Below are 13,067 nucleotides of genomic sequence, written 5' to 3' on the forward strand. Positions count from 1 at the left end.
TGTTAATTTGTAACAAATGTGTGAAGCCAGTTTGGGGCCAAAGCAGAATATCCAAGATGCTTTGCCTGCTTCCTGAAGGGAGCTAGATACGATTTACTTCCTCTGGCCTTTTAGAGTTCAAGGTTCTTGTAACAAAGAATTATATATTTCTGCTTCTGTTGTCTTTTTACCACTTGGTAAGATATAAATATGATTCTAATGGTGACTGCTGGAAATAAACTGTTAGGAAAACCTTATTGAGTTGCCTCTGCTGATACAGGGCTTAGTATTTGAGGGGCTCGCTTCAACCATACTAATTTACATAAACTGTTTTTTTTTTTTACAATTTGCATTACTAATTTACATGAAAAATCAAGAGTACTTTTAAAATCCCTAATTAAAGATAAAATACTTTTACTATACTCAATAGTATTTTTGGTGATCTTGGAATTCAGTGTAATTTTTATATCATTATTTATTAATTAGTAGTAGGCTGTTGCCCCAAGGGCCACAGCACTGAAGACCTGGCTATAAATAAAGTTAGACTACTCTGAATCTTGGGCAGAGAAAGTTCCTCTAAAGACAGACAGCCACAGGTGTTCCCTAAAATAGAATTTACCTAGAAATTGAGTTAAATGTGTAAGTCTAGGTGTAAGAACCTCTGGTCCACTATTTATCAGCAAACACTTGTCAAATGTAATCTATGTTTCAGGCACTGTATAATTACATCAGAGACCTGGAAATCAGTAAGACTTAGTCCTTGACCTTGAATAATTCACAGAGTACCCTAGTGACAAAAATATACCTGAAAACAATTAATTACAGCATAGATATTTGCTGTTGTTGAGCGTGGAGAGAGGGAATCGGCCAAGCAGCTGGGGAGCCGGCAGACACAGAACGGTGCAAGTGTGTCACATGAGACACTGGTAAGAGCTGTCTCTGTCCACCAGGCCTGTCGGGAATATCTAAATTCTGAGCAGATCGCCTGAGCTATCTACACCTCAACTGATTACCATCCCTCTCACAAAGTGGGGCTTCCATGTGGCTCAGCTGGTAAAGACTCCACCTGCAACGCAGGAGACCTGGGTTTGATCCTTGGGTTGGGAAGATCCCCGAGAGAAGGGAAAGGCTACCCACTCCAGTGTTCTGGCCCGGGGAATTCCATGGACTATACAGAGAGTTGGACATGACTGAGTGGCTTTCACTTTTCAGTAAATAAAAATCCTGTTTCTTTATATGTATTCATAGAATTGTGACTGGTACCCCTAGTCATACAGTCTTTTCAGACAAAAACCTGAGAGGCTTCCTCACGTCCTTCTCCTTTACTCCCCGTGGCCAACATTAATCAGGAACTCTCAGTTTAATCTTCAGAGCCTCTTCTCTGTTCCTCCCTTCTGAGCACTGCCAACACTGCTGCCTCAGACAAGCTCTTAAACTTGAACATCTGCAATAGTCTTCCCACTGGTTAGTCTCCCCCATCTTCAGACATGACCTCTTTCCAATCCATTCTCCCCATATCAGTTTAAAACAGGAGTGGCCCTTCTTCCTGTAGGAAAAGGCCTAAACTCCTTAAGGAGTTAGGTATAGGTTGAGAGATCAAAACAAGATCTTAATGACCCACATACCCACAGTGGTGTGGTTACTCACCTAGAGCCAGACATCCTGGAGTGTGAAATCAAATGGGCCTTGAGAAGCATCACTATGAACAAAGCTAGTGGAGGTGATGGAATTCCAGCAGGGCTATTTCAAATCCTAAAAGATGATGCTGTGCAAGTGCTGCCCTCAATATGCCAGCAAATTTGGAAAACTCACTAGTGGCCACAGGACTGGGAAAGGTCAGTTTTCATTCCAATCCCAAGGAAAGATAATGCCAAAGAATGCTCAAACTACCTCACAATTGCACTCATCTCACACACTAGTAAAGTAATGCTCAAAATTCTCCAAGCCAGGCTTCAGCAATACATGAACCATGAACTTCCAGATGTTCAAACTGGTTTTAAAAAGGCAGAGGAACCAGAGATCAAATTGCCAACATCTGCTGTATCAGGGAAAAAGCAAGAGAGTTCCAGAAAAAACATCTACTTCTGCTTTATTGATTACACCAAAACCTTTAACTAAACTGTGGAAAATTCTGAAAGAGATGGGAATACCAGACCACCTGACCTGCCTCTTGAGAAATCTGTATGCAGGTCAGGAAGCGCAATTAGAACTGGACATGGAACAACAGACTGGTTCCAAATAGGAAAAGGAGTACGTCAAGGCTGTATATGGTCACTCTGCTTATTTAACTTATACGCAGAGTACTCTTGCCTGGAAAGTCCCAAGGATGGAGGAGCCTGGTAGGCTGCAGTCCATGGGGTCACTAAGAGTCGGACACGACTACAACTTCACTTTCACTTTTCATTTTCATGTATTGGAGAAGAAAATGGCAACCCACTCCAGTGTTCTTGCCTGGAGAATCGCAGGGACAGGGGAGCCTGGTGGGCTGCCGTCTATGGGGTCACATGGAGTCGGACACAACTGAAGCGACTTAGCAGCAGCAGCAGCAGAATACATCATAAGAAACACTGGGCTGGATGAAGCGCAAGCTGGAATCAAGATTGCTGGAGAAATATCAGTAACTTCAGATATGCTGATGACACCATCCTTATGGAAGAAAGCAAAGAACTGAAGAATCTCTTGATGAAAGTAAAAGAGGAGAGTGAAAAAGTTGGCTTAAAGCTCAACATTCAGAAAACTAAGATCATGGCATCTAGTTCCATCACTTCGTGGCAAACAGATGGAGAAACAGTGGAAACAGTGGCAGACTTTATTCTTGAGGGCTCTAAAATCACTGCAGATGGTGACTTCAGCCATGAAATTTAAAGACGTTTGCTCTTTGGAAGGAAAGCTATGACCAACTTAGACAGTATATTAAAAAGCAGAGGCATTACTTTGCCAACAAAGGTCAGTCTAGTCAAAGCTATGGTTTTTCCAGTAGTTATGTTTGGATGTGAGAGTTGGACTATAAAGAAAGCTGAGCGCCGAAGAATGGTGCTTTTCAGCTGTGGTGTTGGAGAAAACTCTTGAGAGTCCCTTGGACTGCAAGGAGATCCAACCAGTACATCCTAAAGATCAGTCCTGAGTGTTCATTGGAAAGACTAATGTTGAAGCTGAAACTCCAATACTTTGGCCACCTGATGTGAAGAGCTGACTCACTGGAAAAGACCCTGATCCTGGGAAAGATTGAAGGCGGGAGGAGAAGGGGATGACAGAGGATGAGATGGTTGGATGGCATCACTGACTCGATGGACATGAGTTGGAGTAAACTCCAGGAGTTTGTGATGGACAGCAATGCCTGGTTTGCTGCAGTCCACATGGTCAGTCAGATATTTCTGAGTGACTGAACTGAACTAGTAATTTGAACCCAAATTCAAACAGTACATTCTTCTGCCTCCAACATCAAAAGACAATTCCTCAATCTGTATTTCTTCTTTAAACTCTGTGTTCAGTTTTTAATTCATATGTACTTATAAGACATACTGAATTTACATATATTCTGCCAGTGTCCTGCAATCTCCCTCATATCACCTCTACCAGCAACTCTCAAACCAGCAGCCCATATACTTCAAAAACCAGTGGGTACAGTTATCACTCAGTTCAGTTCAGTTGCTCAGTCTGGTCCAACTCTTCATGACCCCATGGACTGCAGCATGCCAGGTTTCCCTGTCCATCACCAACTCCCAGAGCTTGCTCAAACTCATGTCCTTCGAGTCGGTGATGCCATCTAACCATCTTATCCTCTGTTGTTCCCTTCTCCTTCTGCCTTCAGTCTTTCCCAGCATCAGGGTCTTTTTCAACCAGTCATCTCTACAGTTAACCTCAGATAACTACAGTGGTGGTTATCTCTACCACTGTTACTATTTCCTGAGGTTTTACTGCAAACTCTCTACTGTTCATCTGTGGATCATGTGTCTTCCCTTTTGTATGTGTGTTCAATGCCAGTTTCTCTTTTTTTCAAACTATTCCTCAATGGACCTAAATGTTCACACATACTAGAACCGATTGCTTATTGTCACTGTAAGGGTATATAGGAACAAAATCATGAGTCTTCAAATTTTAGGTATGAGGAATGTGTGTGGTTTGAGAGACAGTCCGTTCTAAAGGAGATCAGTCCTGGATGTTCTTTGGAAGGAATGATGCTAAAGCTGAAACTGCAGTACTTTGGCCAGCTCATGCGAAGAGTTGACTCATTGGAAAAGACTCTGATGCTGGGAGGGATTGGGGGCAGGAGGAGAAGGGGACGACAGAGGATGAGATGGATGGATGGCATCACTGACTCAATGGACGTGAGTTTGGGTGAACTCCGGGTGTTGGTGATGGACAGGGAGGACTGGCGTGCTGCAATTCATGGGGTCGCAAAGAGTTGGACACGACTGAGCGACTGAACTGAACTAAGCTGAACTGAAGTTGTATTTGGGAAGTTGACTTACTATGTATCCAGAAAACAAAAAAAAATTTAACAGAACAATTTTAGATTACAAGAGTTAATAAATTTCTCCTTATTCCCTGATCATTAGCATTGTGCTCAAATTCTAACAGCATTGATCATAAGACCTAATTTGTTTGCCTTCAGATTGTTAGTCTCTGGACGACAAGGAAAGTACTGGTCATCTTTATTTACCTGGCACATACTCTGTGTACTATTATCCTACCATGAGTACCCACCATCAAGCAGTGTATTGACTTTGTGCCAGGCACTGTTAAGCACTTTACAGGTACAGTATTGAGTCAGTTAACCCCCTCAATAATCCGATGACAGAGAGTCAGGTTTTACATCTATACTACAAGTTTCTACATCTATACTACAGTTGAGGAAACTTAGTCACTGAGAGGCCAAGTGACTTGCCCTAGACAGCTAGTAAGTGGTAGAGCCAGGATTTGAATCCAAGCAGTTTGGCTCTCAAGCATTAGTAGCACTCTCAACCTATGTTGTTCTGTTGCATCTGACTCTGCGACCCCATGGACTGCAGCACGTCTAGGTTTCCCTGTCCTTCACCATCTCCTGGAGCTTGCTGAAACTCATGTCCATTGAGTCGGTGATGCCATCCAATCATCTCATCCTCGCTCATCCCCTTCTGCTCCTGCCCTCTGTCTTTCCCAGCATCAGGGTCTTTTCTAGTGTGTTGGCTTTTTCTATGATCCAACGGATGTTGACAATTTGATCTCTGGTTCCTCTGCCTTTTCTAAATCCAGCTTGAACATCTGGAAGTTCTTGGTTCACGTACTGTTGAAGAGTAGCTTGAAGAATTTTGAGCATGACATTGCTAGCATGTGAAATAAGTGCAACTGTGCAGTCGTTTGAACATGCCTTGGCATTACCTTTCTTTGGGATTGGAATGAAAACTGACCTTTCCCAGTCCTGTGGCCACTGGTGAGTTTTCCAAATTTGCTGGCATATTGAGGGCAGCACTTGCACAGCATCATCTTTTAGGATTTGAAATAGCCCCGCTGGAATTCCATCACCTCCACTAGCTTTGTTCATAGTGATGCTTCTCAAGGCCCATTTGATTTCACACTCCAGGATGTCTGGCTCTAGGTGAGTAACCACATCACTGTGGGTACGTGGGTCATTAAGATCTTGTTTTGATCTCTCAACCTATACCTAACTCCTTAAGGAGTTTAGGCCTTTTCCTACAGGAAGAAGGGCCACTCCTGTTTTAAACTGATATGGGGAGAATGGATTGGAAAGAGGTCATGTCTGAAGATGGGGGAGACTAACCAGTGGGAAGACTATTGCAGATGTTCAAGTTTAAGAGCTTGTCTGAGGCAGCAGTGTTGGCAGTGCTCAGAAGGGAGGAACAGAGAAGAGGCTCTGAAGATTAAACTGAGAGTTCCTGATTAATGTTGGCCACGGGGAGTAAAGGAGAAGGACGTGAGGAAGCCTCTCAGGTTTTTGTCTGAAAAGACTGTATGACTAGGGGTACCAGTCACAATTCTATGAATACATGTAAAGAATACATGTACAGTTCTTCTGTGTCTTCTTGCCACTTCTTTTTAATATCTTCTGCTTCCGTTAGTTAGGTACATACCATTTTTGTCCTTTATTGTGCCCATCTTTGCATGAAAGGCCTTCCCTGGTGGCTCAGAGGTTAAAGTGTCTGCCTGCAATGCAGGAGACCTGGGTTCAATCCCTGGGTCGGGAAGATCCCCTGGAGAAGGAAATGGCAACCCACTCCAGCATTTTTGCCTGGAGAACCCCATGGACGGAGGAGCCTGGTGGGCTACAGTCCACAGGGTCGCAGAGTCGGACACGACTGACTGACTTCACTTTTACTCTCACTTTCACTTTGCATGTAATGTTCCCTTAGTATCTCTAATTTTCTTGAAGAGATCTCTAGTCTTTCCCATTCTATTGTTTTTCTCTATTTCTTTGCACTGATCACTGAGGAAGGCTTTCTTATCTCTCCTTGCTATTCTTTGGAACTCTGCATTCAAATGGGTATATCTTTCCTTTTCTCCTTGGCTTTTCACTTGTCTTCTTTTCACAGCTATTTGTAAGACTTAGACCTAACACTGTGATTTGGGGAAATTATTTAATTTTTTAAGTCTCAGTTCTCATCTGAAAGATGGGGGTTGTGATAATACTCATCCAACAAGGAAGTTAGGATTCAGAAAGTTCTCTAAACACTTTGCTGGTAATTTACAAATAGCAAACATCTAGTAAGATTAGTTCTTGCTGTTGGTGGTGATTATTAATATATTGTTTCTTTTCTTCAGTCAAGATAAGTGAATTTACAGATATTTCAGTCAAATTTAGGAGAAGAGCATCTTCTTAGATGGCAGGTTATTGCCTACTTAGAATATGCTGCCTCTTGTTATCTTTTTCTAGGGAACGTAAAATATTGTACAGTTTCATAAGTATATCCCTATCTCTTTCCTCACCTATTTTTCATGTGCAGGTGTAAGTTCCTACAGAATTTATCATGTAACTGAAAAATATATTCTACAACTAAGGAGCTATAGAGTTCCAGAAATCCTTGATTTCATTACCTGATTTATGAATGTAATAATTGGTAACATGCCAATTTTACTAATAATGCTTTTAAAGTGCTGAAACGTTTTTCATATTCTCCCTATTGTCATGTGTACCCTGTTTTCTCTTTCTTGATATTTAATAATTTTATATAACTAAGATAAACAATTTGATTTAGCATCCTCTATTATGAGTGATGTGTTAGAGGACATTCCTTACGGGACACTTTCCCGAAGCTCACTTAAACTCCTCTGTCTCATGCTCCCATAAGCCCTGTACATTCCCTACTTCCCTCCCTCCCTGCCTCTTCTCTCTCCCTCCCTATCTCCCCATCTCTCTCTTTCCCCTTCTCTCTCTCTATCCTTTTAACTTTTCTGCCCTTTAGCCTTGATAGTAAGAATAGTATCATGCAGCATCAAACAGGAAACGGCCAGCACTCAGTAGATACTCAGCTACGTTTTGTTGAGTGAGTGAATGAATGCTGCCCTCTTACATCATTTATCCAGTTCTGAGACCGGGGTCAGCAGTGTACCAGTAACTTATTCAATTAGTTATTCATTTTAAAAGGCCTCTAGGAATATAAAAAATAAGTAAAATTTAACGTAAAATTAAATAGTAACCTAATTCCAGAGGCTGCTGTCTGTGAAATAGCTGTCTTTCTAAAGTTTTCTGCCCTTCTTCAAATGCCAAATGCCTTCCACTAGTTACCTGGTTGCTAACTACCCGGTAGTGTGCCTACAGTGCCAGGTTCAGTCTAGAAGACTGAAGAGAAATCGTGATAAAACTGTCTCTAATTCAAGGCCTTTAATTCAGAGCTGCAGATCTTAAAGCCTCAACTCTTAAAGATTCTGTAGGTGATGTTAGGGAAAGGAATAGTGTAGACATGAAAAAGTTTCATTAGTGATTGAGCATTCATCTCTTTGTTCACAAGAACTTGAATTATGATACACAACTGTGTAATAAGCAAATGATAGACATAAATCAAATCACAAATTGCCACCTGGGCCACCCAGCACATGCTGTGTCAACCCAATGTGAGACTTACCTTCTTCTCACATGACAAATAGAGACAGGAAAAAGTTTGCAGGTGCAACAAGAAGCAGCTAAAAAGATTGTCCTCGCATCACCTGTAGCCTCAGTATATACCATTTACCCTCCAGTGTCATGACTCTTGGCCATAGGTCACATTTGAGACTTAGAACCTTAACCCAACGTGCTGCAGCCTCCCCCCTGCCCCTGGTTCCCCTAGAGTTGCTGCCATTGGCCACTGTCCAAGAATGAGGTTGCACAGCTGTCCTTACAAATGAGTTTCCCCCATTCAAGCCAGCAAATGGGGAGTTTGAGCTGCTTTGTAATACTCTTTGCCTCTGGGTTGCAGAAGCTATTTAAGATGTAATAAAGTATCTTGCTCTCTGGTACTGTGTATTTTCTTTTTGAAATTATGTAAACATCTTTAGGATCCTTTTAATGCAGGAGGCGAGAAATCATCCTTCTAAAGGGAGTTGATTTCAGCTTTTTTCCTCTTTTTGTCTCTTCCAGACACTAAGGATTATATCCTGGAGCCGCTTTCTCTGCCAGAAAGTCCAGGTGGCACCACCAGCTTAGAAGGTTCTCCATCTGTGCCTTGTATTTTCTGTGAAGAACATTTTCCTGTGGTTGAACAAGACAAACTTCTGAAGCACATGATTATTGAACATAAGATTGTCATTGCTGATGTCAAGTTGGTTGCTGATTTCCAAAGGTAAATTTTGTTTTCATCCATAGAAGAATTAGGTTTACTGTTTAATAGTGGAAAGGTATAACTTAATTATTCCTGTAGAAATATGAAAATTCATACTCTTTTTCAGGTTTCAACTTAGCCTTTTTTCAACTTTGAGCTTATTTGTATTCTTGAGCAAGTTTTATTTCAAAATGTTACATACTGTTGTATTTCCACAAATTCTGGAAGCAGATCAACTTTCTAAAGAGTTGATAATACTCCCTTTACCACATCTCATGAAATTTTTGGCATTGTTGGTCTCTATCAGATTGATGTCCTTTTTATATTTCAGGATACACACATTCTCCAGCTAAGTGAGTTCTTCCTGACAGCCCAGAATAAACTTGGTAAAAAAAAAAAAATTTTTTTTAAGCCACCCAAAGGGAGGTTTGGGGGAAAGAGGATCTTGGATCTTAAGTGTTATGATAAAGTTGAAAATCAGAAAAAGACTGAGTCTTTGAACAACTCAGAGGGGTATAAGGGGTAGAAAAGGAGACAGCAGCTAAGATCAGTGACTGAGGTGCTCAGAGGAAAAGGGTGAGGAAGATGAAGAGAAGATAGGTGTGAGTGGTTGAGTAACTGCCAACACTGGACATGGTGAGACATGTAGGAACCTAACCGGTATAGCCGGATCCTGAAGGGAGCTGGACTTGCTAATTCTAGACTGATTCTCAGAAGTGATTGTCTAAGAGACATGCCTTCTCTTAAGCAGGTGTAATGGAGTAGTTATGGATAGGTCATTATTACTTCAAAACACCATGCAAACAATATAGTGGTAGTTAACTAGCTTAGTATAGTTACTGAAAGCACACATTTTGGTGTATCTGGTAAAGTCCCATTTTGAGATGTTTTGCATTGATTTCCCTATAGAACATTAGAGTAGCCCAGATATTGTAGTATCCTTGCATCTAAATTCTGTATCTGCCAGACTACATTTTCTTAGCAAGCGACTTCTTTCTTAGGATGGGTTTTGCAAAGAGCAAGCTGCATTATTATGAGTGGACTGTGAAACCCAGTAGGCCTAGGATTGAATGCAGACTCAGTGACTTTCTTACCATATGACTCCCAGCAAGCTGCTTACTTCTCTAAGCATCAATTTTCTTATCTATAAGATGGGGGTAACACCAGCCCACATAAGATTGTTGAGCTTTATATAAAAACAGGGTATGTGTAGCACCAACTAGTATCTGATATCTTTCATACCCAATGAACAGCCAAATTTTTAATTATATTTTGATTACAAAAGATATTCGAAGTCTTAGTTTTCTGCAGCTAGAGCTTAAGTTTTCAATAGGCATTTGTTGCTGACCTGAAGATCTAATTATGGTTTGTAAAATTTGTTTTGAGAAATATTCATTTCAGATTCTAAGTACTCTAAACTTCTAGAGTAACAGTTTGTTTTTTAAGGACAAATAACCACAGTGCCCACAGGGGTAATATTAGCTATTCTTTAGCCTTTTGTCCTTCTCAACTGTGTAGCACCTATTCTGAATGTCTGCTGTGTGCCTCCTGTGTGGTGGCTGCTTTTATCCACTTAGCATTGCCACTCAGCATTTGAGTAGACTTGGGGCTGTATGCTTAGGGGGCATAGAAAGTAAAATGAACAATATATGTCACCAACTCCTAGAATGAGTTTTTTTTTTGGCCCCACCATGAAACACTTGTGGGAATCTTAGTTCCCTGACTAGAGGTCAAACCTGGGCCCCTTGCAGTGGGAGCATACAGTCCTAACCACTAAACCAGCAAGGAATTTCCTAGAATAAACTGATTTTTACAGGTTTCAGTGGAGAAACTGTGCTTCTCATTCTCATCCATTGTTCTTTGTTTTCAATTAAAATATTTGTATGTGTATGTATGTATGTATACACGTGTGTGTATATGTGTGTTTTGGGAGTTTTCTCTTACATGATACAAAGTTACATGTAGTCAGATCTGTTGATTTTGCTTTAGACACTTCTTAAGCTAGAGAGCTTTGAATTGTTTACATATTCAAATAACCATTGTTAGTCATATCAGCTAAGTTATGCTTTTCTAAATTTTGTATCACTTGGCTTTTCTTTGATGTAAAACTATATTTCTTTACTCTTTTTTGTGATATAAAGGCAAATTTTCCCTCAGAAATTGCAGGAAAATGTGATGATCAACCAGTGATAATTGAATAATGTTGAATTTTTCTTTCTTTTCTAAAATCTGTAAGGAATGTCTGAATCAGAGTTTGTATTTTATCCTTTGTACTTATGTAAGATAGCTGAGTGGCTATATTTGTTCTAATCAGTCTCTCTTTTTATCATTGTTGTCAATCTCATCAGTATGTGGGCAGGAAAATCAAATTATTTGCTAGGTCTCAGGGCTCAAGAGTTGATCAAATGTTAAGATCAATCACATTCTAAATGCAACCATGTAATAAAATGGATGCTTTAATTGAAAAAGATGTTTGTCTGATAGAAGTGCTTTCTAAATAAAATGTGTAGTTAGTGTGTACTTTAAATTTGGAAATCTAGATTTTCCTTGTCAACTGTCCTAATTAAATTAGTTTCATTCTCAGAAAGTAAAAACATGATTAATTCAAATTGACCAGGAATGTGTATGAATAAACTTTAATACCTTTTAAAGTATTCAATCTCCTTTAAGTATTACCTGCCTGCTGTTTAAGTAAACTAAAAATTCCTCTCCAAAACAGTACAAGCATTGACTGCTATGATCAGAATTAAACTGGAATCTTCTCAGCATTATATGACTTTTTCTCAACAGTTACTGAGGGAAGGAAGGGACAGTGAGAAGTTCAATTGGCATAAATTAATTCACTCAGAACTGCTTTATAGGTTGAATAATTATTATATGTAATAATTATTATATATGCTTCCCAGAGAAGAGTTGTTGCTTCTGAGTACAATAAGTAATAAAGATGATAAATAGTAGATAAGAGATGCACTTACCTCATCCTTTGTAAGAAATAAGCTCTAAAGTTTCATGTGGAATATATTTAACATTTTCTTTATTGGAACAAAGTAACAGTAAAACTTTCCAAGAGCAAATAAACAAAATCTCTCCTTTGATCCATTTATTAACATAGCTATTTATATAAGCTATTTGCTAGCTTTATGCAGTAGATAAAATTTTTCCAGAAGAAAAATGTTAACTCCTAATTCTTTGCTCCTTTCTATATTAGATTCCACTCATTCCATGCTACTTAATTAACAGCTATATCTCAAATCTTCATGCTTCTGTCAGTATCACACCAGTTACAATGGGGAGTTGGACAGGGAAGACGATATTACTACAAAGATTTCTGGTTGGACGTGATTAAAATTCTTTGAAAGAAAGTATTTGCTGATGACCAAATAATTACTTTTATGACTTTTTAATAAAATATGAAATGCTGTGATAACTATCCTCCAAATAAAGGGTTCATACCACATATTATTTCTTGGCTTTCTTTATGTATTGGGTGGCTGCAACTGTAGCTTTAAGTAAACTAAAGAAGTAGGGAAAAAATGAAGAAGTACTAAATGATTTCTTAACATGGAACAATAAGTTTTAGTGGGTAGGAAAATGCCAGAAATGCATGTGTTGAACATCTGCTATCTTTAAGACATCTCTCGGTTGAATACAATTTATCTGAATGTTTGTACCAACCACAGGAAAATGGATATATTGACACTTCCTAATTGTATGGTAAACTAAAAGTACTATTATGTGATAACTGTGATGCATCTTAAATCTAGACTTAGGTCAAAATTTTGTTTTAGTTCAGATCTATTCATTTAGTATACCATAAGGTATGATAATGTATTTAACATATGTGGTAGTTACGATAATATTTCGCTTTTGTAGCATGATTGTTTTCATTTGATGTTGGTGTCACCCAACCTTTGGTCAGGAGGAGACGACTCAAATGACAACTTTGTGTCTATTGCACTGACCTCTTACCTGCATTATTCTCTTTGCCTCAGAAACTGCCTAACGACATCTCAGAGATGTTCCTAGAGATGGTGTCTAAAAAACATCTTTTCCAGAATTCATAACTACTTGTTCATGGAGTGATAAAATAACTTTTAATGAATGTAAAGGCTCTAGACTGTGAGCATATAACAACATTTTCTCTCCCTTCACCCCATGGGAAGCCTTAACAATTTGAGGAGCATAGCTGAGGTTCTGTCAGACAGGCTCTCGCCATGATTTTAAGTCAGCTGTTAGTTATCATGCCCCTCGTGCCTACCACATTGAGGTAAACAGTGATACAAAACACATATGTGACACGAACCTTCTCTTAAAAGACCATGGAGAATAGGAGTGAACGTGGAAGCCCTTGGA

General features: G+C 39.6%; 1 protein-coding gene across 1 annotated transcript in view; it reads left to right on the plus strand.

Moving 5' to 3' along the window:
- Positions 1-13,067, plus strand: part of ZNF277 (zinc finger protein 277) — a 128,745-nt gene that overhangs the window by 58,659 nt on the left and 57,019 nt on the right. The window contains exon 2 of the mRNA XM_005679227.3: positions 8,534-8,735. Within this exon, the coding sequence (XP_005679284.2) occupies positions 8,534-8,735 (202 nt within the window). The remainder of the gene's footprint in view (positions 1-8,533; positions 8,736-13,067) is intronic.

This window comes from Capra hircus, chromosome 4, assembly GCF_001704415.2.
Source record: "Capra hircus breed San Clemente chromosome 4, ASM170441v1, whole genome shotgun sequence".
Lineage (NCBI taxonomy): Eukaryota > Metazoa > Chordata > Mammalia > Artiodactyla > Bovidae > Capra > Capra hircus.